At 36.3% G+C, this 26674-nt stretch overlaps 1 protein-coding gene across 5 annotated transcripts in view; it reads left to right on the forward strand.

The window, feature by feature from the left end:
• The window catches only part of METTL25 (methyltransferase like 25), a 131593-nt gene that overhangs the window by 92360 nt on the left and 12559 nt on the right, over positions 1-26674 (forward strand). The window contains exons 10-13 of one of the 5 annotated variants that reach the window (XM_033407133.2): positions 4458-4532; positions 5083-5154; positions 6695-6803; positions 8533-9708. In XM_033407133.2, the coding sequence (XP_033263024.1) occupies positions 4458-4532; positions 5083-5154; positions 6695-6787 (240 nt within the window). In that variant the 3' untranslated portion in view covers positions 6788-6803; positions 8533-9708. Of the gene's footprint in view, positions 1-2278; positions 2351-4457; positions 4533-5082; positions 5155-6694; positions 6933-8532; positions 9709-26674 lie in introns of those variants that run through there. The other 4 variants (XR_007470037.1, XR_004477331.2, XM_012537039.3 and 1 more) reach the window with 4 other exon arrangements.

The raw sequence follows: 26674 nt of genomic DNA on the forward strand, positions 1-26674 counted from the left end.
TCTTCTGCAGCTTCCTCACCTCTCCCAGCCTTCACAGAATTGAAGAAAGTTAGGGCCCTGCTCTGGATTAGACTTCGGCTTAAGGGAATGTTGTGGCTGGTTTGATCTTCTATCCAGACCACTACAACTTTCTCAGTATCAGCAATAAGACTTTTGTTTTCATATCATTCATATGTTCACTGGAGTAGCACTTTTAATTTCCTTTAAGAAGTTTTCCTTTGCATTCTCAATTTGGTACCACATCCACCTACCTTGAGTTCTAGCCAAGGGTATATCAGCAGCCTCAGTCCTACCATCTACTGGTGAAAATAAGGTCAATTGCTAACCTATCTTCTGATCAGGTAGTGTGTGGGGAGAATCTCTGAACAACTATGTATCTCTCATCCAATCATACGACCCATTCCCCATGAAGTTGAAGTCTGGTCCACCTTTGCGTACCTGGACCCCCTTATATAGATCTATAAAAAGATGATTTTAATAAATAAATGGAAGAGAAGAGAAAAATCTTCCATGGAAAAGAATTCTAAATAATTTATTTGGATATTGCACCCTCACTCCTTAAGTGTGGGCTGCAAGTTGTGACTTTCTTCCAAAGCATACAACGTGGAAAGGGGAAAAGGAGGAACAGTACAGTGAAGAAACCTGACAAATACTATCTCAGCCAAGTACTCAAGGTCAATATCTACAGTGATAAATCATATGGATCGTATGTACCCTTCATATGATGTGAGGAATATCATCCTTAATTCTGTGGTCTTCCTCTCAAAGCCCATAGCCCCAGTCTAACTATGAGGAAAACATCTGACAAATCCCAGTGAAGGAACATCCTACACAATGCTTGACTGGTACTCCTCAATACTGTCAAGGTCATCAAAAACAAGGCAAGTCTTGTGAGTCAACTATACTCCAATAAAAAGAAAAAGAAAAAAAAATAAAAGGCGAGTCTGAAAAACTGTCACAACCAATAGGACTAGATACAATGTAGTAAACTGGATGGGATCCTGGAACTGAAAAAGGACATTAGGTAAAAAGTGAGAAAATCCGAATGAAATGTAAACTTTAGCTAATAGTAATATATCATTATTGGTTCATTTACTATAACAAATAACTGTATTGTAAGGTGTTACTAATAGGGGAAACTGGATATAGGGTATATCTAAACTCTGTTATCTTCAAAATATCTTTAAATCTAAAACTTCTAAATTATGTTTATTTTTTTAAAATAATGTGAGCAAAGCTAATGTTTATTGAACCTTTGCTTTGTGCCAAACATTGTGCTAAAAGCTTTGTTTATATTATCTCACTGAATGCTAAGGATGACTTTATGAAATGAATAGTTATCCTCATTTTATAGGTAAGGAAATTGAGACATAGGTTAAGTGGATTTCTTAAAGCTCAAATCTAGGAAATTGGGGAGGAAGGATTCCAATGCAGTCTGTCTAACTGTAGAGCCAGTGCTCCTTTTTGTAATATGCATATAACTTAACAGACATTGAGCTCAAGAAGAATGCTTAGCATTTTTCTAAAACTAGTGTTCATCAGACAAATAAGCCTACAAGGAAGAATAAAGAGAAAACTCTGTGCTTGCCAACAGACAAAATAAATGTACTTCTAAAGCAGATTGAAGAATTGAGGTTTGAAATAAAGGCAGAAGAAACTCAAGGAATGATGAATCTACTGAGGCATTTAAAGAAGAGATGCTTATATCCAGAACTTTGATTTTTGAAACTTTTGCAGACAGGATGAAGTTGATCAAGCATTTGAAGTGTGTTGAATCATAGGACATATACTAACACAGGGGTCCCCAACCCTCGGGCTGAGGACCGGTATAGGTCTGCAGCCTGTTAGGAACTGGGCCGCACAGCAGGAGGTGAGCAGCGGACGAGCAAGCGAAGCTTCATCTGCCGCTCCCCATCGCTCCCCATCACTCACATTACCACCTAACCCATCGCTCCCATTACCGCCTGAACCATCCACCCCCCACCAACCCCCCTCCACATCCATGGAAAAATTGCCTTCCCTGAAACCGGTCCCTGGTGCCAAAAAGGTTGGGGACCGCAGATCTAACACATAAGCTGTATTGGAGTTAAAATGTCAAAAAAATTGTAAGAAAAGTAAGGGAGAAAACCTAAAGCTCCTCAATATGACTGCTCCTTCACTGTCTCTCACCCAGTTTCTCTTTAGGACTGGATATCTCCCTGAACCTAAATGACAGCTCACTGAGCTAGGGCCCTGTTATACAGCTCAACTAATATTGATCCCTTTTTCTGGAGTCTAGGAGATGGGCAGCAGGGAGCAATGGAATTCATGACCAAAACTCCCAGCTGCCATTCAATGTGCACTTCATCTTGTAAGTTTCCATGTATGTCCTTGCCTAAGTATGATCTACACTCAGGCACTTCCTCAATTCTGATGCCTCCTTTATCTCTAGGGTGCTTGCCCTATCTTGGCTCTTACTGGATTTAACACCCAATAATGTCATCTGTAAAATAAGACCATGAATATACATATGTTACAAATTGATATTAGAATTAAAAAACAGTGTCTTCATAAAACTTCCATAGATTCTCTGATCTAATCTTATGAGACACATATTAATATAATTATATCCACCAAACTTTTGGTGTAAGAACAAGGCCATTTATTTTGTTTTGTGTTTTGCACACAGCTTTGCGTATAGTTTTACTAGTTGGATTTCTACCGTAACGTCTGTCCATCAAACATACCTGTAATGCATAGTTTACAGTATCCAGCTTTGGATTACTCAAAGTAAAGCAAAAGACTTCCACTTTTCTTTTTTAATAGAAAAGTAAAGGTGATGTTCTCACCTTTTCTCTTCAAAATTACACAAAAGCAACAAATAAAAAGAGAAATAGAAACACAAACTCCTTTTTGACAAAATCAAAAAGCATATTAAATCTCAAACCATGTACATTATGAAGTACAGTGAAGGTAAAGAAGGATGCAGAAAGATGCCAAGAGAAATTGCGCAGGGTTACAGATCACCAACAAAACCAACAATATAGTTCTTTAAAGTAGCATATCTTGAGGAACAAAATCAACAATTCCTAGTTTGGAGCAAATGCAGTTGATGACCAGGGTGGTGCTTCTCGGTTTGACATAAAGGGGAGGCAGAATATTGGAGAACCCAAGGAGTCACATTGAAAAACCATGTTTGTAGGAAGCAGTATGCTGATGAGGCAGGATTGAAAAAAGATTGTGAGTTCTGAGTTGTCCTGTAACTGCTGATCTCACATGACAGGACAGAAGTGAAGACTAAAGGCTATAATTCAAACACATACACAATTTTTTTGAGATGAGAGTTTTTGCTGGCTTGAACTGCAGACCTAGATCTAGTCCAATATACTCTACTGCAAAAATTTGGTCCAGGAGGTACTCATTTGATTCAAAGATGGGCAAAATTTTAAAAAGGGTTGGAGAGAAGGCCATAATCTACTTGGGTTCTATACCAAAGGGGAGATCTTTTCTGGAAAGCTACACTAGAAATTGGATGAGACGAAGCTTTACTTGTCACTGTTACCTACTCTTTTGTATTTTTTGAATTCAAAAGAAATTTCATGTAATAGAAAAAGAATAGGGGCTTTGAAAAAATATTTAAATATTTTCAAGGAAATCTGAATACAAATCCTTTCAGATTTTGGACTCTTTTTATTCAGTCTTTCATTTGTTTTGACCACATATAATTTGAGAGCAATTTCTTCTGGTGACGTTCCTTTATCGGGCCTTTCACAGAGGCATTCAACTTATAGAGAAACAACTTTGCCTTTTGTATTTGTATCTCATTGGTTTTGTAATATTTATTCATGTCATATTATAATATAACTGGAATAACAAGTTTAAGAACAAATAAAATTAATTCAGTAGGCATAAAGCTCAACTGGTGGGAACAGAAACATGTAAATGATCTAGAAAGTGGCCTACTAACCACAAAGGTTCAGTGTACTATGGGTGTCATATGTTTTAGAGAAAAAAAACAGCAATGCTTGTTGATGGATTTGTTAAGTGGATGTTAGAAGAAATTACCTTAAATATGAATATATGTCCTCACTGTATTCCTTTTGCCTTTGAGATATTCTTTAGGATATATAGTTTTAGATATATTGTTTAAATTTTAATTTTGTTCAAGAACTGTTTATTGAGCTCCTACCTACTGTGCACCCCAAGCATAGAAACAAGTGAAAGTAAGTATTTCATCACTACTTGTTGAAATCAAACAAAGTTAATAGGCTGTTATTGGTGATTTTACTTAGGATATACTGAATAACCTATATTGGTACAGAAGATTTAAATGAAAGAATTTAGTTATATTGACTTGTTTCATGGATATCCTTAGAGCTCTTCAGACACCTAAGGTTGTTTTAAATTGTTACGTTTGTTTTACTTTAGGGTATGTTTGATTAGTAAAAAATATTTTTAACTGTTATTTTATCTTGAAGCTGCCAGAAAGAATTATAATGGACTACTATGAGAAGTACAAGCCTAGAATGAATGAGCTGGAGGCTTTTAATATGGTAAATCTCAGAATTGAATATGTTGCTAGACTTGAGTAGGCTCCTATTAAATTTTTTTATGGGGCCAACCAATCTGTGTTGTTTTTCTCTTAATGTAGAAAAACCGTTTTGGATCATTTCCTATTTTAGAACTATATTAGGTGTCAGTAATGTAATAAAGAGAACACATGGTAGATTTCTCTTAAAGTGTATTATAAATGCATGGAAAGAAGTTTTAGAGTTCTTTGAACACATATTGGTCTCAATGCAGTTATTTCACAAGCATTCCTTTTAATGAATTTCATTCTTAGTACCCCTTTAAAAGCTTTCTATCACATATGTATGATTGCTTTTGGATTCTATCCCAAAGTCACTCAAAGGACATTCTTTTCCTTTTACTATTAAAGAAAAGCTTTTGATCTCTGAAGTATTTATTTTCTGAAGATGTACAATGAGTATTGGAGATTTGGCCTTATATGAGTTTCTGTAGATACATTTTCTTAAACAAGTGTTAAGCTAGTATTTTTGTTTGTTTTAAAGTACCACTGTCCTATCTTATACTTTCTTTTAGTTGAAAGTTGTTCTGGCTCCTTGCATAGAGACATTGATTCTTCTGGATCGGCTTTGCTACCTGAAAGAGCAGGTAAATTATGTTAATTTTAAATGCATAACAAATATATTTATTAAACCCAGTAATATGGATCTGCTTATAACTAGGATAACATTCTTTCACATAAAACTAGTAAGATAATTTTTCTCATTATATTTTCCAATTCTAAATATTCTTTCCATCTCTTTTGAAACAAAAACATATGTACAACAGATGTTTCCAGCAAAGCTACTATAATAAAGTTTACATTCTTTTAATTTTATGGTAACTACTATACAGTAGACGATGCACACAAACCATCATATATGACATATAGTATAGCTAAAATTAATAAAGGCAAGATGTAAAAGATATCATTTTTATGCTTCATTTTATAAGAATCACCTTTTAATTCACTTTTGAATTTTTGGACATATGCACTCTGCAGTTTAGAAATTTCCTTCTCATCAGTGATAATTGCTTCTGTTTTTTTCACAGTCTTATTTGTTTTATCTTTGTTGAATGACCAAAAAATATGATTTTTTGTTATCTTTGGGAAAAATGTGTTTTTCAGATTCTACTCTATGATCAAAATAATGTTTTTGAGCTCTTTAAAATTAAGCCCATTTGTGGATTCAGCCTTGTTTCCAGTATAAACTCTTTATTTTAATAATTTTGTTTTATCATATGGAGAGCTTTATTTCTTTTCAGCAAACTACTTGGAACAGATGGATTTTAATAATTGGTATTTTTATGGAGAAAGGCAATTTTTAAATATTTACATAATTATGTACTTTCCTAAGCTACTAACTAATTCAAAATCACTGGGATCTTTTGGTTCTCAACTTGTTAGTTCACAGAATCAGCCTTATTTTACTAGGTACTCATCATTTCCCTTTCAAAACAATTTCCAGTGACCTAAATAAAATAGGTAGGCAAAACAGTATGCACCAAGTTTAACAGATTGGTAACGAAATGATAGGAATCATATAATTGTTCATTTTGTTAGTATTTTAAATAATATTTTACTATTATAAAAGTAATATACACTTATGTTAGAAAATTTAAAATGAAGAATATATAAAAAATTAAAAGTAACGATTATCTCACCTTTCAGCATTAGCTGTTAAATTATTGATATTTTTTTAGAGCTTCTAATATATGTTTATTGCATGTATATGTATGAGCATATTATTTCTACTTTAGAATTGGAATAAATTGTAAATGCAGTTTTGCATCTAATTTCTTTCGTTTTATTTAGAATTTTTCCATCTCATTAAATGTACTACAGAAGGTGAATAATGTTTCATCATATAATTTATTTAAGTAATACCCAGTTGTCTCTAGCCACTTCCAGTTTTTCACAATTGCAGCAAGGAGTAGCCTTGTGGTTCACTCTCTATGCATATCTTTATTTCCTTAACATAAAGTCCCGAAGGTGAATTTCTAAGTGTTAATTTTATTCAACAAAGAATAATTTTCTTTTATATAGTTTGTTTTTCATGTAGTTTTTATATTCCAGTATGTAGTCTAACATCTCTCATTTTTATCTTCAACAAGTAGTTGCCTATTTAAATCACTTACCAATTTGCAGGATGATATTGCGTGGTCTGCACTCGTGAAGTTGTTTGATCCTGTGAAATCTCCCAGATGTTATGCCATTATTGCACTGAAGAAGCAGCAGTGATTTCAATTGAAGCAAGGTATTAGATGTGTCTGTTTGTGGAATCAATTGCTAATTTTGCTTTTCTAAACATTAATGCCATGTTACATAAAGATTTGAAAAAATTGCTATATATTTTAAATAGGCAATAAAACAATAGCTAACAACAGAATGCCTTAATCCAGTTTCCATTGTCAAAGCATACATTAATTTAAAAAGAATCAAGAACTCATGAAAATATTATAAAAGGATTTGACCTACATTTCTGAGTTAGTACGTCTATAGGACATTGTAATCTGAGCCTTGTTTCCTGTTCAGTATTTGAGACCCTTGCTATTTGCTGCATATCACATTTTGACTTTTTACCAACTTAAAATCAGATGAAAGGTATAGGTATAGATACAGTAAAACTAGCTGGTCCTGAAGATCATTAGCATTTTCTTTCACATTTTGGAAGGATTTTTCATGTTATCAGGAGAGAAAAAGTCACGCTTAAATAAATACCCAGGAAGCAGGCCAGACATTAAAAGTGCTTAATGTAAAGCATATTTTTTACTGTGTTTTAATCTAAATTACATAAGGAAATATTCTGTGTCCTTAAAGGAATATGTGTCTTATAATTGGGATATTCACTTTAAGGATTCTTGGGGCTATTTATCTTACTAAAATAAAGGATGGGTTGTCACTTTATGAATCATCTGGTGCTCTGTAAAAAACCAATCTAGGAGAAGCAGGAGTGAATAAGAAAAGACCCACACTCTGCCCAGTATGGTACAGAGTCCTTTCATTAGCAGAAAACTTGAGGTTTCTAATACACACAGAAGAGATGGACAACTGGGAAAAAGCTTCCTTGATTCTCAGCTAGAGACTGCATAAAATTCTCCCAGAAGAAGAAGTAACTGCTTTCTTAAATTTTAGATGAGAATAATTTTTTGCTTTGGGTTGTGATACTGAGTTTGTAGCCAGTATATGTGTGAATGATCAGGTGCTTTGTGTACCTAGTACAACACTGGGAAAATTAGCCATTTTTTAAGTTTTTTATGCTGAAAACTTTAAACATGTCCAGAAGTGGAGAGTAGAGTATAATAAATCCCCATGTACTCATCACAAACTTCAGTAATTATAAACATTTTACCAATCTCGCTTCATCAGGACACACATGAAAGTGCACACAGACACACATTTGCCACCCATACTCACCTTCCCTGGAGAATTTTAAAGTAAATCTCAAGCAATTTGTTATTTCACATAAGTACATAAATATATATTTCTAAGTTAAGGATTTCTTTCCATAATAATCTATTACTTACCCTCATTCACATTTCCGTGATTAGCTCAAAATGTCTTTTATATCAGTTGGTTCAATTCAGAATCAAAACAGGGTTCACACATTTACATTTGGTTGATGTGTCTCTTTAGGTTGCTTATTTTATTCTATTTTATTTCCTTATATTGTTTGCTATATGAGTATCTAACTCAGGAGCAGAAAACCGTTCCAAGCCTACCTTCTTTCCTTTCATAATTTTAACTTCTATGTAAAATTTTAAACTTTTTTCCTGATGCCCAAATGTTTATATAACATTCATTTCTCCTTATAATAAAGAAAAAAAAAAGAACCTTATTTAGGTAAAGCTCTACTTATATGGGTAAAGAGAAGTGAATTACAAATGTTTTAATACCAAGGAAAGTATGTAGTAACTTCCTAGTGTTTCAAAACATTGTCAGAAATTGCATTTACCAATTAGAGCTTTCCATTTTTTATTAATCAGAGACAAATGTGAGATTCCAGCATCTCATCAACAGGAGATGATCTGTACAGTCACACTGAGATGATAACATTTCAGCAGAAAGCAAAGAAATACAATATTTTGGTAGGACTTTATACACGTGAATCCCTGTTGCACTGTTTGTACACTCATCTCATAAAAACCACTCTTTGAGAACTCGTTTACAAGTTGAATGAAAGAGTGGTGCATTAGCAGGAGCACCAGTTCTGACAGTTACCTTCTGGGTGAGTTAAAGCAAGACGCTTAATATCTCAGAGCCTCATTTGTAAAGTAGGGTTTTATTTAATATTTATTTTATAAACATTTATTGAATGCCTACCATGTGTCAGAGATTATGCTAGGTAGGCACTGGCAGTATGGAGGCAAACAAGACATGTCCCTGTCCTCAGAGTTCAGTGAAGAAGACAATAAAATTACTAATTACAGTAATTAGAACTATAATTACTGAACAGGGCTGAGAGGATCAGGGCATAGGATTCTTTAGAGTATCTTTAAATCAATAGACTTAGGGGGAAGAAGGACTCAGTAATATTAGTACCATAGTTTAGATTCATGTGACTTAAGTTGTTTTGTATCCTTGCCTAAGTCACTTAACTATTCGGTGTGCCTCAGTTTTCTCATCTGTAAAAAATAATGTAAGAATAGAATTTACTCATAAGGTTATTAAGAGGATTAACGGACTAAATATATGTTATTCAACTCCCCCAAAATATCTCCAGCCACCCTGTTAATCAAGCAAAACTAAATTTATTAGAATTCTCTTCAGCAATAGAGGACTTCCCCTTGACAGTCTTGACTGTCTCTGAAGGAGGAAGTCAGGAAAGGATATTTATAAGATTTGGAAGTCTGGGCTCAAGGAGCTTAAGGCAGCTTTTTTAAGGTGGAGAACAGACTGGGATTGGGGAAATTTCATGATGTAAGTTTTATGGTTAGTATCTATAGCAAGGTGAGGGTCTTGAACCAAGTCTTGATAAGTAAACTGTTGCTTGATAAGTGAACTCTCTGCCAAGGAAAGCAGATTGTTTGTCTGAGATGAATTAATATATGGGAATTTCCTGAAACAAACAATGAAGTTATTTATTGGTTTACAGTCTTATCTTTCCTGGGGAAAGTTTTCTTGCAAAAAACAAATAAATCATGTTGAAACAGGTGGTCTCAGTTCTTCCTGGCACATAATGCATAATATAAAATCAATAGTTGTGTTTTTTAAATGTCCTAGAGGGAGAGAAATGGGAACTTATTTATAAGTTATGACATTGATTTTGTAGGGGAAAAAAATGTGTTCTAGATTCTAATCAGACAACTTACAAATGGATTTTTAGTGTCCCCATTCAAAATTTGAGGAATTGTCCACATTTAAAAGTGGATTTGATTACTGGATGAAGAACATTACTTTATGCTCAGTAGTATGTTTCACAGCAATTTTGCTTGCTGACATAATCTGTCATTTTAAGATTAATATTCATTTTTAGATTAATTTCTAACAGTGATTGCTCTGTATCTATAGGTATAAATGCTGAGACTTATGCAAAAGACCTCCCACACTACATGTATCTGTTGATTGTTCTTTAATTGGCGTTTCTAGCTACTGTGCATAATTATTATTATTATTATTACCCTCTTTAACATGCATAGTTATTCCAAAGTCTTTGTCATGAGGCATGAGGTTTCTTTTTTTCCCTGGATGGCTATGAGCTAAATTGACTGCGTTTTTTTAATACATGTTTGTTTGTTTGTTTTAATTGAGATATAGTTGGTTTACATATTGTATAAGTTTCAAGTGTACAACATAGTGATTCACAATTTTTAGAGGTTATACTCCATTTATAGTTTTTATAAAATATTGTCTATATTTCTTGTGCTGTATATCCTTGTAGCTTATCTATTTTATACATAGTAGTTTGTACCTCTTAATCCCCTACCCCTATCCTGCTCCTCCTTCCTTCCCTCTCCCCACTCACAACCATTAGCTTGTTTTCTATATCTGTGAGTCTGTTTCTTTTTTGTTATTCTAAACAAAATAGAAACTAGTGAACAAATATTCGCTAGTTTGTTTCATTTTTTAGATTCTACATATAAGTGATAACATATAGTATATGTCTTTCTCTGTCTGACTTATTTCACTAAGCATAATACCCACCAAGTCTATCCATTTTGTTGCAAATGGCAAAATGTCATTCTTTTTGACAGTTGAGTAGTATTCCATTCCATATATGTCTGTGTATACACATATATGTATATGAATAGTACATATATAAATAAATATATGAAATTTCCATATGCTCTATTTTTTTCCTTCCAGTTTCATTGAGATATAATTGACATACAGTACTGTTTAAGTTTAAGGTGTACAGCGTAATGATTTGACTTACATACATCATGAAATGTTTATCACAATAAGTTTAGTGAACATCCATCACCTCACGTAGATACAAAATTAAAGAAAGAAAGAAAACATTTTCCTCGTGATAAGAACTTTCAGGATTTACTCTCAAAAACTTTCATATATAACATATAGCAATGTTAATTATATTTACGTTGTACACTATGTTCCCTGTTACTTATTTATCTTATAACCGGGAGTTTGTACCTTTTGACTGCCTTCATCCAATTCCCCCTCACCCCATCCCCCTCCTCTTGTAACCACAAACCTGATCTCTTTTTCTATGAGTTTGTTTGTTTTTATTTGTTTTTAAAATATAATTTACCTACAGTTAACACTATGTTAGTTCCTGTTACACAACATAGTGATTTGATATTTCTGTACATTTCAAGATGATCACCATGATGGCTCCAGTTATTATCTGTCACCATAAAAGATAATGCACAGTTATTTTTTTAATTGAAGTATAGTTGATGTACAATGTTCTGTTAATTTCTGCTATACAGCAAAGTGATTCAGTCATATATATATATATATATATATATATATATATATTTCTTTTTTTATCAATATATTCTCTTCCATCATGGTTTATCACATGATATTGAATATAGTTCCCTGTGCTATACAGTAGGACCTTGTTGTTTATCCATTCTATATATAATAGTTTGCATCTGCTAACCCCAAACTCCCAGTTCATCCCTTCCCCACCCCCCAACCCTTGCCAACCACACTGTACATTTCATACCCATGACTCATTTGTTTTGCAGCTGGAATTTTGTACCTCTTAATCTCCCTCACCTATTTTTCTCCCTCCCTGTCCCTGACCCACTCCCCTCTGGCAACCACCTGTTTGTTGTCTGTATCTATGAGTCTGTTTCTGTCTAGTTATGCTTATTCATTTGTTTTGCTTTTTAGATTCCACATATAAGTGAAATCATTCAGTATTTGTCTTTCTCTGTCTGACTTACTTCACTTAACATAACATCCGCCAAGTCTATCCATGTTGTTGCAAATGGGAAAATTGTGTTCTTTTTTTATGGCTGAGTAATATTCCATTGTGTGTGTGTGTCACATCTTTCCATTCATCTCATTCATCTACTGAGGAGCACTTAGGTTGCTTCCATATCTTGCATATCTTGGCTATTGTAAATAATGCTGCAGTGAACACAGGGGTGCATTTATCTTTTCAAATTAGTGTTTTTGTTTTCTTCAGAGAAATACCCAAGAGTAGAATTGCTGTATCATATGAAGTTCTATTTTTAGTTTTTTAAGGAATGTCCATCTGTTCTCCATAGTGGCTGTGCCAATTTACATCCCCACCAACAGTGCACGAGGGTTCCCATTCCTCCACACCCTCTCCAGCATTTGTTGTGTTCTTTTTGTTGATAGCCATTTCTGACAGGTGTGAGGTGATATCTCATTATGGTTTTGATTTGCATTTCCTTGCTCATTGGTGATGTTGAGCATCTTTTCATGTGCCTTTTGACCATCTGTATGCCTTCTTTGGAAAAATGTCTATTCAGATCCTCTGCCCGTTTTTGATTGGGTTGTTGGGGGTTTTTTTGATGTTGAGTTGTATGAGTTCTTTGTATATTTTGGATATTAACCCCTTATTAGATGTATCATTTGCATATATCTTCTCCCATTCAGTAGGTAACCTTTTCATTTTGTTGTTAGTTTCCTTTGCTGTGCAAAAGCCTTTCCATTTGATGTAGTCCCATTTGTCTATTTTTGCTTTTTTTTTGTTTGCTTTGCCCGAGGAGACATATCCATGAAATATTACTAAGATCAGTGTCAAAGAGCTTACTTCCTATGTTTTCTTCTAGAAGTGTTATGGTTTCAGGTTTTACATTTAAGTCTTTAATCCATTTTGAATTTATTTTTGTGCATGGTTTGAGAGAGTAGTCCCCTTTGATTCTTTTGCGTATAACTGTCCAGTTTTCCCAACACTGTTTGTTGAAGAGACTGCCTTTTCCTCATTGTATATTCTTGCCTCCTTTGTTGGAGATTAATTACCCATAAAAGTGTGGGTTCACTTCTGGACTGTCTATTCTGTTCCACTGATCTGTGTGTCTGTTTTTGTGCCAGCACCATACTGTTTTGATTACTGTAGCTTTGTAGTATTTGGAATCAGGGAGCATGATACTCCCAGCTTTGTTGTTCTTTCTCGAGACTGTTCTGGCTTTTCAGGAACTTTTGTGTTTTCATACAAATTTTAGAATTATTTGTCCAAGTTCTGTGAAAAATGCCATTGGTATTTTGATAAGGTCCCATATGCTTTAAATTTAAGAATTATACATCTAAATACCTTTCGAGTCAAGAAAGTGGAAATCAGAAAATATTTTGAATAATAATGAAAATAATTGAATTGAATTATAATTTTTCATTACAGATCATTGTAATTTTCATTACAAATTAGACATCAAAACTTGTAAGATGAGCTAAACCATGATATAAGGAAATATTAGCTGTGAACACATAATAGCAAAGAAAAAGGCCGAAAATCAAAAGATTAGTAGTTAGTGGAAGAAAAACACACAGAGAGATAATTAACACCTCTAAAAGTTGGTTCTTAGATAACTAATGAAATTGACACAACTCTGAAAGAGTAATCATTTAAAAAAAAATAAAACAGTTAAATAACTAAGGAATATAAAAGGGAACATCACTATAGATCCTACAAAAATTAGAACGGTAATAAGAATATTATGAACAGCTTTATACTGATAAATTTGAACATTTGTGTAAAAAGGAAATTTTTCTCAAAGAAATGCAATATGCTAAAATTGCCGAAAGAAGAAAAATAAAACATAAATAATCATATAACTGTTATATTGAATCTGTAATTAATCCTCTATTAATTTCCTACATCTCAATAAAAGTACTTTGTGGATGTTAAATGTAATTCAGTTACCTACTATCTTGTTAGTTCGCAACTATGCGACTATAACACTTAAGGTTGGGGAGAAAGATATAAAAGCTGTTGATAGTTCCTAATCTTCAGGAGTTCATAATCTAGTCATTGAAACACATATGAGAGGCATATGGAAGAGTTAAGAGTTAGATAATGACATTTGGGAGGAGAAGAAGAAAGTGTCTACATAAACACACAATGCTTTACCATGAACTATGTCCTAGATTGTTGACTTCTGTCCCATTCTTCCCCTTAATTATAGTTTCCTTTGGGTTGTTTCTAAATGTGATCAGTAGAATGGCTTGTTTTCGTGGAGGAGAGGACTGTTTAAGAAATAATCTGTTATGTGCTCTGGTTAACGTGTGACCAAAGGAACTGAAAGTCTCCAAAGCTTCCCAGATGATTTGTACTTGGCCAGTGATACTACTGGCTACATGTATGGGAATTTATTAGTTGATGTATTTATCTCAGTGGATTTCCTCATTAAGTTTGCAGATGTTTTTTCAATGAAAGACCTTTTTTTTTAATTGTACTGTTTTTATCAGAATTTTCCAATGAACAATCCAGAATAAGAGAGTTAACACATTTCAGCACAGAACGGAGTAGCATGTATTTAAAATTCATGGGAGGAAAAGCCTTTAATTTGTACTCAGACAGTTATGATTGAACATGTTGGATTTTAGAAAAATAGAGGCAGTATGGAAATTCCAACCTGAAATTCAACACATTGCTTTCCATTTAGTCAACATGGGGTTTGGTGTGCATCAGTTAATCATGTTGAACTAAATGCACATGTATTCAGAGTTAGCTGCCCTCTCAGGAAAGAATCCACTCTTCTAATACTGCCACAACTCTTTTAAGAAAATTAGTTGATGGTGGTTTTCCATCGAGTAAACTATACTCAAATAATGTGTTTCAAGGAAAGATAAAACAATTCCAGATCCATTTGATTATGACAACAGACATCTCTGGTGCTCTGGTGACTTCAGACTATTTCCAATTTTAGTAGACAATATAACTGTGCAGGTAAACCTCTGTGAATAAAGGCATAAGGGACAGATTTTTTAATCATAAAGAAAAAATGTTAGTGCTCTATTTCCACTTTAATCCAAAAGGAAAGGAACTAAAAATAAAATTGAAGGCAAAGGAGAGGGTTCACTTTTAATGTATAGGATGTTGACCATCTTTTTATGTATGTAAACAATGCCTTTAAAGGCTCCACATTTACATTCATATTACCAGCTTATACTATGTTTGGGAAGTTATCCCTTCACAGCAGGTTTTACTGTACTGAAGAGTGATATTTAGTAGTTTTGAGGATCGGCATTTACAGTGTAAGAACTGAAAGCTTTTACAAGGTAAATGATTTTCTTGGATAACTTTTCTCTAATTAATAGCAAATACTGTCCGTTTCTCTTGAAAATAGACAGATCTGAATTTTTAAAAGTATGCTTCATATTTTAGATCTCTAGCGCAGTTTTTTTTTTTTTTTTTTTGCGGTACGCGGGCCTCTCACTGTTGTGGTCTCTCCCATTGCGGAGCACAGGCTCTGGACGCGCAGGCTCAGCGGCCATGGCTCACGGGCCTAGCCGCTCTGCGGCATGTGGGATCTTCCCGGACCGTGGCACGAACCCGTGACCCCTGCGTCGGCAGGTGGACTCTCAGCCACTGCGCCACCAGGGAAGCCCTCTAGCGCAGTTTTAATATACGCTTTTGTTAATGAGATTCTTGGTAATGTGTTTTCATTCTAATAAATTGGTTGCAGATGCTTAGAGAAGAAAGGATTTCATTAAAATTGCTGCTGTTAATAGCATACCTCCTACCTTTAAGATTAATGAAACAATAGTAAATTCAACCAATATCTCCTTACTGTTCTATTATTATGAAAATTAAAACTTTATATCTCTTGGAGCTTTTTTTAGTTAATAAATAAAGCAGTGTTACAGAGCTTCTGAAGGTCATAGTAGCCTGGTGGAGTTACATCAAATGCACATTTAATTTATGTCTTGATTTTTAGATTCTAAACTGTCTACAAGATGCAAATGAATAAGAAGGGTAGGATAGCTGTTTGTCAGGGCCAAAATAGAAATGCCATCTAGGAAATAGAAGACGAAATCTCTCTGACTTTTCCAGAAACAGAGTATATGTGTTTCTGATCAAGTAAGACATATAAAGTCCAACAAAACTTTATTGAACATCTATAAACTGGTGTTTTCACACTTAACCTCAATTCTCAGAACAACAAATTAATTCAATAGCGTGTATTAGGGATATAGATTGTTAGTATCAAAACAGTAATATACACCCAAGGGGCAAGCAGTAATACTTGAGAACAGTTCACCCATTTTTCATTCACTCTAGGGTTTAATTATTATCTTGAAAGCATAATGACTTCAGTGCCCAGTGTCTGCTTACAGACTTCCTTTTTGTTCTTTCCTTTTGTCTAACCCTGTGATCTCCAGACTTTGGTGGGCCAAAGAATTAAGGTGTATAGTACTATATTCAAAACTAAACAAATAACCATGTAAATGTATTTTCTATAAAAATGTGTTACAGGAAACACATTTAAGAGATCTTTCAGCTCACTGTCATAGACTTAAGAAAAAAAGATTCAATGATAAGAATCCCATTGACATTCCAAATAATGTATTTTGTTTTTACTACTTTGGATAATAGATTCATACTTGGCTTTTATTGTCTTGTAAGTATATGCTAAGTTAAAATCAGAACTTTGCAATTTAAAGTTAAAAGTGGCAGCCCGAGGCCACTTTTGAAAGAATTGAACACCAATGATAGTGGTTAGTTTGTTTTGTTTTGTTTTTATATCTTTATTGGAGTATAATTGCTTTACAATGTTGTGTTAGTTTCTGCTGTACAACAAAGTGAATCAGCTATATGTATACATATATCCCCATATCCCCTCCCTCTTGCGTCTCCCTCCCACCCTCCCTATCCCACCCCTCTAGGTGGTCACAAAGCACCGAGCTGATCTCCCTGTGCTATGTAGCAGCTTCCCACTAGCTATCCATTTTACATTTGGTAGTGTATACATGTCAATGCTACTCTCTCACTTCGTCCCAGCTTCCCCTTCCCCACCCCGTGTCCTCAAGTCCATTCTCTATGCCTGTGTATGTATTCCTGCCCTGATGCTAGGTTCATCAGTACCGTTTTTTTAGATTCCATATATGTGTGTTAGCATCTGGTATTTGTTTTTCTCTTTCTGATTTACTTTACTCTGTATGACAGACTCTAGGTCCATCCACCTCATTACAAATAACTCAATTTCGTTCCTTTTTATGACTGAGTAATATTCCATTGTATATATATGCCATTGTATATATATGCCAGATAGTGCTTAGTTTTAACTTACTTGGGAAGATCAGTGAAAACCAAGAAGCTTCCTGCCCATGATATTAATTTTAATTTTAAAATAAATCTTGGGACTTCCCTGGTGGCGCAGTGGTTAAGAATCCACCTGCCAATGCAGGGGACTCAGGTTCGAGCCCTGGTCCGGGAAGATCCCACATGCTGTGGAGCAACTAAGCCCGTGCGCCACGACTACTGAGCCTGCGCTCTAGAGCCCGCGAGCCACAACTACTGAAGCCCATGTGCCTAGAGCCCGTGCTCTGCAACAAAGAGAAGCCACCGCAATGAGAAGCCCGCACACTGCAACAAAGAGTAGCCCCCGCTCGCTGCAACTAGACAAAGCCCACGCGCAGCAATGAAGACCCAACACAGCCAAAATAAATAAATAAATAAAATAAAAAATAAATAAAAATTTAAAATAAATCTTAAGATAATTACTAAAAATAAACCTAAAGATAATTGCCAATTATTAAATACCAACTACTTTGACATTTTATATATCATATATACAAGGGCCACCCCAGAAGAATCGGAGAGGGGGTTTTATAAAGAGGCCTGTAAATGAAATTTGAAAATTCCAAAGAAAATTTTAAAAACAGCGAACTAAATAGATGACCACACAGCATAATGTTAGGACGATAACATTCCAAAAAGCTGGTGGGCATATAGCAATGCTTAAAACTTCAACATATGAGTTATAGAGTATATTTCTTAGTTACCAGTACTGATCTTTCTGGACACCAGAGTGATAAGCTAAAATTGTAAGAAATTATTCCAGTATGTAATAACACTTCTTTTTACATTGAAGTCCACGCCAGTGGCATGCTTCCTTGTCCAAAGATTAGCTTCCAGTCGTAGAAATAATATGGGAAGCAACGATTAAGCAGGAGATTCCCTGCATCACCTTTTCTTCCTCAAGTAAGCTGAGCTTAGAGTTGTATTACGCAAAATTGCACTCTGCAGACCAACAGCATCAGCATCACCTGAGAACTTGTTAAAAATGCAGAATCTCAGTCCCTACCCCAAACCTACTCAGTCAGAATAGGTATTTTAAGAGACCCCCAAGTGCTTAACATTTGAGAAGACAGCCTCTTTAAGGCTCCTCTGAGAGAGTTTTATGCCCAAGAACACAGAAGACCCTGCCAGGCCCCTTAGTATCTGCTGCATTCCCAGGTTAGGGAGCATGCAAATCCCGAGGGTGCTCACTCACAGCCCTGCCCTAAATGGACCACATCTTGCCTCATGCTCGAGAGGTCTGTACCTAAGAATATTAGACCTCCCTCTCTTCAGTCACTGCCGAAGAATAAATACAAAGGAGACCAGAATTTCACAAATTCCTTCTGCCTTCAGCTGACATTTTTTAACAGGCATTACTGCAACAGGACTTGTTAATAAATTTGGGGATTGAATTGTGGGGTTTTTTGCAGCCATTTCTCACAACTGACTAAGGCTATGTCTTTTCAATATAATGTAAAAGATTTAGTTTGTAAGTAAAATTTAAGAATGTGAAAATGTTCTGTATTATCTGTATATTTACCATAAAACTCTAACATATATATGAATTAGGAACAACTCTTCAAAAGGCCTTCATATCTTTTGGTAGATGCTCCACATTTTATTCCGTGCTTTTTCTGTTTATCTCTGATTATGGTATCTTTCACCCATGCGATCTTTTCATATTAATAAAGATAGCAGACCAGTTGGCATTGGAATTTTCATAGAATTTATTTTAAAAATCAAGATACAGTGAATCTATTGAGGCAAACAAATCGGGTTCCTGGGCTAAACCTCAAATTGAGTTAACATACAAGCTGTCATTTTTACAAATCCATGAAAAATAAATGAGGAATTTGGCTCTCGAATAATATGATCATGCTATTTAAAATTCTTTACTTTCTCTCTTTTGGTTTAAAAAAAAAATGAAGAAAGTATAGTTAAATTACTCACATTCCCACCACCAAGTAGTTATTTTCAGTCGGTCCAAATGCATTTATTGTTTATATCTGCCTTAACAATCAACATACCATTTATATTCTGCCTCTTTTACTTAATATTATGTAAGAAACATTTCCCCATAATTCTATACTGCCTTCATCGTGATCATTTTTAATGACTTAAGAGTCCATCCTAATGACATATACTCTATTTACCCATTATTTTATTGTTGGACCTTCCAACCTCTTGCTATTGTGCCTAAGACTGTTGTGAATACATTTGAGCATATGACATTCTCTTCTTCAATCATTTACACTGTACGACTACATTCCCAGAAGGATAATTGCTAGTTAAAGGTTGATAATACTATTAAGTGTATCATACACATTAACTATTTAGGAACTCTGCTTTTTTCAATCCAGGGCCAAATTTGGATTTAGTTCTTTTCATAAAAGCTGCCAGCTTGGGAAATCATTGATGGTTAAACATAGAATCCACAGACAGCTTCAATAACAATGAACTGCAAACCCTGAATAGGCTCCTGCCTAGATATTTGTACATAAAATATAAGGAAACATAGGCAAGCAATCTACTAATGACTAGACAGAAATCAGTTCAGATAACTGAGGTCTACATAAGTGTGCCAATAAATTAAATTCAAAGATACCCTCCAAAACTGCACAAATGACCATTCACCAAATATAAGAATAAATACAGGGCTTCCCTGGTGGCGCAGTGGTTGAGAGTCCGCCTGCCGATGCAGGGGACACAGGTTCGTGCCCCGGTCCGGGAAGATCCCACATGCCGCGGAGCGGCTGGGCCCATGAGCCATGGTCGCTGAGCCTGTGCGTCCGGAGCCTGTGCTTCACAATGGGAGAGGCCACAACAGTGAGAGGCCCGTGTACCGCAAAAAAAAAAAAAAAAAAAGAAAAGAATAAATACAAAGAACTTTTCTATGTGCCCCATTTGATTATTAAAAAAATAATAATAACCTACAATTTAATCTTTCTTGTAACCTCTGTTTTTGTCTTCCCCAAAGAATCCACCTCCAGTCTAGTAAATGCTAAAAGCACATAGTTTAACTGAAATTATGAGCAGCCACAGAAGGCCAATTTAAACAGATGTCATAATCAAAACAAATTTTACCCCACTTACATGTATTAGTTAATAGATGTCAAAATGGCCAGCTTGACAGGAAGAGAAGAAGGAGCCACTTCAGTTACAGATTTCATGAAACCCCCCCAAGTAGTTCCTGTTATATGCAGTCCAAAGGTGTTGCATAAGCCCCTTTCTGGCAAGTAGGGATACATCATCAATTTCTTTGACAGTTTTGGAAGTCTACTATTCAAATTGCTCTTTCACCATTGCAGCCTCCATGGAAGCTTCCAATATGTTAACATAATTCCAGATTCACTATTCTCAAGTGTGTTGGCATCTGAGAGCTCTCTGAAGGAGTCTCCTTGAGTAGCCAGATCTGTTTTTAAAATTTTAGAGGTTACTCCAACTTTATATTTCTCTTATATACCTACGTACCATTATACAGAGTGTCCTTGGCAACTACTCAAATTTTAAAAGGTTTTTAAAACTCCAAATGACATGATGGATTTTAATAATAATGCCAACTAAATATTTATTGAGTGCCTACTCTATGCTAGGTGCTGTTCTAAGCACTTTGTATTTATTAACTTATTTTATAATCTTTATAGCAATCCTAAGAGGAAGGGACTGTATTATTTCTGCTGCTTTACTGAAGGGAAAATTGAAGTACAGAAAGGTCCAGCAACTTGCTCCGAGTTGGAGGAGGCATGGGAATGGTAAAGTCAAGATTCACATTCAGGCATCTGGCTTCAGAGTCTAACTGCTTAGCCACTACAGATGCTGTCTTACTTCTTGATTATTTGAGGGTCTTCTGTGTTGGTCTTAATGATTTGGTTTCCTCTTGAGACAGTCAAGATATTGGTGGATGCATAATCCTATAAACTTCAAGTAATTGATGATTTCTTGGTTGTCCTGCCCCTAAAGGACAGGTCTCATAATCTACCAGTCAGATGGAACTGTTTTTGCAAATGGCAGGAAAAATATTTGTTTTTTTCTGAGACACCTAAAAAGAGTTTCATTATTAAAATGAAGGGAAATATGTGTACAACTAAAATCATAGGTAAAGTGTTCTTGAATTTTCTGCTCCAAATAGTAATAGATATTTGCTTTATTTTTTTATATTGGAAAATTAAAGCTGAGAGTTAAAATCACTTTTTCCAAAATCATCTAACTAAAACTGGGAGGTACTAAAACTCAAAATAAATGACAATTATAGACAATATTCAGAGAAGGCCACTCAGTGACATGTCTGGAACAAGACAGACAAGCCCATTCTCAACATCTCTCTTCTGGCTAACATGTAACTCCAACTTCATAGCAGTGACTACTCTCAACCCACTTTAATCCTCCTGCCTTCTATGTTAAAAAAAGAATAAGTAAGACCAGTTATTGAATTTCCCTAGCTTTTTGACAACCTCCAATTCAAAACTGGACCTCATGTTTTTAAATCCTTCCTACAACCATGCATTACAAGCCCAAATCCTATAAGAAGTTCCTAAAAACTCTCTCTTACTGAGACAACCCCCCATTCTCCTGGAGTGCATGCCCCCCGGCTGCGGTCAGCGAAATAAATCTAGTTCGGACTACAGTTTTGTTCTTAGTGCCCTTTGGTTGATGGGCTATAAAAGTTTCTAGATTGTTTCTCTAGGTGGAAGGTGGTGCTAAAGCACACTGAAGAGCAATATTGGGGAGAAAACTAAAAATTCCATTTCAGATATGTTGAGTGCAGGATACTTTTGAGAAATTCAAGGAATATTAAAGAAACACGGGTCTAAAAGGGTCTGTAGAACAAAGGGAAAGCATGGATACAAATGTAGAAGTTATCAACGTATAGATGGAAATTGAAGCTAGAACATGGATGAGATCACTCAGTGCAAAAAGCATAAGGAGAAAAGAATGGAGAAACTAAAACTCCAATATGAAGTTTCGGTAGAGAAGTGTGAACAACAAACGCGGCTGCGAAAGCACATCCAGAGATAAGGCAGAAGGACCAGGAGCAGATCATCATGTGAATCAAGGAAGAGGATATTTCAAGGCCTATGGAGTAACCAATGGTTGGAAGCATTTGAAAGATCCAGTAAGAAGAGAACGGGAAAATTCCCACTGAAGTCCGTCATTGACATTTTTTGTGAAAGATTTTTCAGAATTTTGATGGAAGCAGAAGCCAGAATAAATGGCCGTGGGATAAGTATGAGGTAAGCTAAGTGAAGGAAGAAAGAAGGGTCTTCCAGGAGGAGGGACAGAGTGATAGTGCTGTAAATAGTGGTTAAAAGAATGGGTTCTCTGAGACTGAGTTCAAATCCCAGTTGTGTCCCTCACTAGCTGTGTGACCTTAGTTAGGTTAGTTAACTTATTTGTGCTTCAGTTTTTCCATCTGTCAACCGGGGGAAAAACAGTAACCACGTGCAGTTATGAGCAGAAAGAGATCAAGTAATAGAGATCCTTGTATATAGTAACGTCTCAATAAGGACAAGCAACAATTATTGCAAAAACATGAGAGAGCATGACTCCATTAGGGGCTTGAAAGTTGTTTAATGTGAATGGTGAGTATGGAGATAAGACCAGACAGCTTGACAGGGTCCTAGGCCTGGAAGCCGTGAATGACATGCCAAAGAGATACATTGCCTCTCAAGGCATAGAAGGTTCATTGAGGGAGTTTAGGAAGAGAGTGATGTGATTATAGTTCTAGTTTAGAAAAATCGCTCTGACTATATAGCCTACAGGATGGATTGGAGTAGAATCAAGCTGAAGGCTAGGGCAGCAGTTAGGACCCCATTTCAAAAACCTAAATGAAAAGAGATAATGCCTTGATTAGGGCAGCGGAAGTAGAAATGGAAAAGAAAAAAGTTAAATCAAGGAGGTAAAATTATCATGACTTGGTTACTGATCCTATATTGTAGTTGAGACAGAATGAAGTCTAGGATACTCACCCTTCACCTCCCCTCAAGTTTCTAGCCTGGGTGACTAGCTAAGTAGCACAGCCATTTACTGAGGAAGAAAGTCTAAGAAGGAACAAAGGTCTAAGGGGTTGCTTATTGTTCAATTTTGGATATGCTGTGTCTGATAATACCCACATGTTGAAGATATCCAATATGCAACCTGGAACCCATAGGAAACTTTGAGCTGAAGATCTATTAATGGTTGTTTAAATCATGACCGTTCAAGGGGTTACTGAGGAAGAATATCTAGAAAGAGAAGAGTATTGAAAAAAATGTCATTCAGAGAGATTATCTAGGAAAATAACATTAGTTGACAACAGACAAATGCTAAATCTTCTTGGGAATTTCTTAGAAGACAAATGATGGCAACTGCTATAGCCAGCTAACATCCAGCTTCTTTTATTCAACAGTGGAGAATTTACGATGAGACGGGCAGTGGGGACCAGGAGGAAGGCTAACCCCCCTCTCCTCCACTCAGGCTCCCAGCCTCTCCTCACGGTCCATGTGATGTGAGAAAATAAGCATCCGGCACTGGAGAGTTTGGCAAGTGGTTCCTTGAGAGTTAACCAAGCTTCAGGGTGGTAGGTGTTTGGTGAATAAGGTGATAGTATAGGGTCGTTGGTTTTCTCTAAATAAGGATTTCCAGAAGCCCTCGGTGGAAAGGACCACAACAATGGGGGAATGAGTGAGAAGGGGGAAGAACACAGTAGGTTACATGTAAGAGCATGAGCGGACAAGATGATGGGTGGTGCATGTGTTTTGTCCACTCAGGAAGGATGGCCAGGTGAAGGCATGTAGTCCAAGCTTGTGGTATTTCAAACAGAGGCCATGAGAGGCTTCCGATGGTCACTTTCTGTCTCTGCGCATGGTAATTACCTCATCCCAGGCAGTAGATGTTGCACACTAGCCCAAGTCAAACCCTTTGCCTTAACTTTTTGCCTGGTGAGCTCTGCTCACGTTTCACAACCCATCTGAAATATCACCTGCTCAGGAAAAACCAGGACTCTCATTGAGCACATAATGGATATTGGCAGGATATTAAGCAGTTAGTGGGAAAATGATCACACTGAAACAATAATAATAATAACATTGAGCCTTGAGTTGGGAAGCCTATGTTCTCTTCCTGGTTTTGCCACCAAGTATGTGACCCTGGGCAAGTCACTTCACCTCTTCAGGTCTCAGTTCCTTTATTTACATAATGAGAGAGTTTATATAATGAGAGTCAATGAGACAATTTACATAATGAGAGTCAATGAGTTCTATGATATTTTATAAGTAGCCCATGACACCATGGCCATCGCTAGGTTGAGGGGCAGAATGCAGACTGAGTGGGCTGCCCCAGAATGCTGGTAGGGCTGACAGAAACCCCTGCTAATAGATCAGCATTACAGATCATTCCAAAGAAAGCTATACCATAAAGCAAGACTACTAGCAGCCTGGCTTTCCTTGGTGTGCTGCCCTCAACAGCAGAGCCTGCTCAGTCTTAAAGGACCAGGACAGTTACCCTACTTTGGATTCTCTATGGGATATGTTTAGGTTATCTCAGAATCTGCAGGATCATTCAATTATCAGTTAACTCTTAGGGAGGAGAGAAGTGAAGGAGCGAAGGGAGTGAAGGGGGAAAGACTGCGGAGTGGACTTCAGTGCCCTTTGCCAACCTCTTACCTTTCCTACAATTTACCCACATCACTTCTCCTTCCCTCCTTCCCACAGTCTTATTCAAAGGGATCCCTTCTCCTTTTTCTAAGGCTAGTTCTGTTATCTGTGTTCATAGGTCCAAACCACTGCTCTAGTACAGAACAAGGGCAAATAACTAAATAATAATCATATGTTTGAGAAGGAAAAGAAAGGACAACCACCACTAGACTCTGTCCTGTATCAACATCACTGCCCTTCCTTTATATTATAAAGTTTGAGGTAAAGATCCTGATTAAGGGGAAGCCACAGCTCTATGTCTCCAGTTCCTTCCCTCATTCACTGCCAACTCACAGCAACCAGATCCCCCCCCCAATCCCAGCAACTGGCAACCACATCACCAGATCCACAGGATACTTTCTTGACTATACTACCGTGTCTGCCATTGTTGAGGAACCCCTTCCGTAAACTTTCTAAAACTACAGATATCATTCAGCCTAAGTAACCACATTTTTTTCTCTTTGCCCATATCTCCTGTCAAAGGGGTGAACACAGACAGCCATGTTTTATACCCAAGACTCTCAGGCCCGCAGGTGATGGGAGCATGAGTACACACCTGGTCAAGGCAACCTAGATCCTTGATGTGACCTGAAGAAAGGTTAGACCTATCAGATTCTCCCTTTCTCGGGAGTTTGAAATAGACAAAAGTATGGGGTGGAAGTTGAAAAGTCATGGTATATAAAGAGATTCTAGGGGCAGTGTTTGACCATGTGAAGCCAAAGTTATGAGGGTCAGAAACTGAATGAGCAGAGAAAGAGGTCATTAGAGAGAAGAGAGAAAGCCAATACACAGAAACAGGAAGGCCATAAGATTCAGGGAGATGGAGAGAACATCTGACCCCCAAGAGTTGCTTCCCAGAAGCCAAAAGAGCCACTGCTCCTAGACTGTTCTCCTTCCACTATCTGTTCTCTCTCTGCCTTCTTTGAAGCCTCTTCTCTATTTGTGCTTTAACTATTAGACTTTTCCATTGAAGGCTCTGTCCTTGGGCCTTTTTCATTCTACACACTTTCCATGGGACATGGTCCTGGCTTCCAAAAGGACCTGTATCTGATGATGCTCAGATCTGAATTTCTAGGCTACCTCTCTAGGCTACCTCTCTCTCCTGAGCTCTAGACCTGTTTATTCATCTGCCTGATGGACACTGCCACTCCCATGGGCATTCCACCAGCACTTCAAAATCAACATGTCTAAAATTAAACTTCCGGTCAAACCTACTCTTCCTCTAATACTCCTTTTCAGTGAAGTAAACTTTCAGCTGAAAACTATAACCACCCTAGTGGTTATAGTTTATATATATATATATATATATATATATATATATATATATATATATATATGTAGTTTATAGGTTATAACCTCCTTCCAATCCATTGGAACATTGAGTCATGTTCATTCAACCTCCTACCTTTCTCCTCACTGCCTCTCCTCTCCAGTCCCACTGCTACTAAGTTCAGAGCCTCATAACTGCCCTTTGGTTTCCTTGGCATGAGTCTCCTACCCCTGCTTATAACTCTTCTATGGCTTTCCAGTTTTCTGACAGGAAAATCCAAACTCTTAAACAGGGCGTCCAAATCTTCCATGATGCTTCCCTTGCCTAGTTCATTCGTATAGTCTTTCTCTGCACTCCATCTAACCCCAGTTTCAAATGATCCAGACTTGCTGCAACTCCCACGGCATCTCAAGTGTTGCCTCCATCTGGACTTTGCTCTCACCGATCCTTCTTCCAGGAAGGCTAGCATCCCTTTCTCTTCCTGCCAACACTTTCCTGTGTTCTCCTTCAGTATTTATGAG

This window comes from Orcinus orca, chromosome 11 (genome assembly GCF_937001465.1).
Source record: "Orcinus orca chromosome 11, mOrcOrc1.1, whole genome shotgun sequence".
Taxonomy (NCBI): domain Eukaryota; kingdom Metazoa; phylum Chordata; class Mammalia; order Artiodactyla; family Delphinidae; genus Orcinus; species Orcinus orca.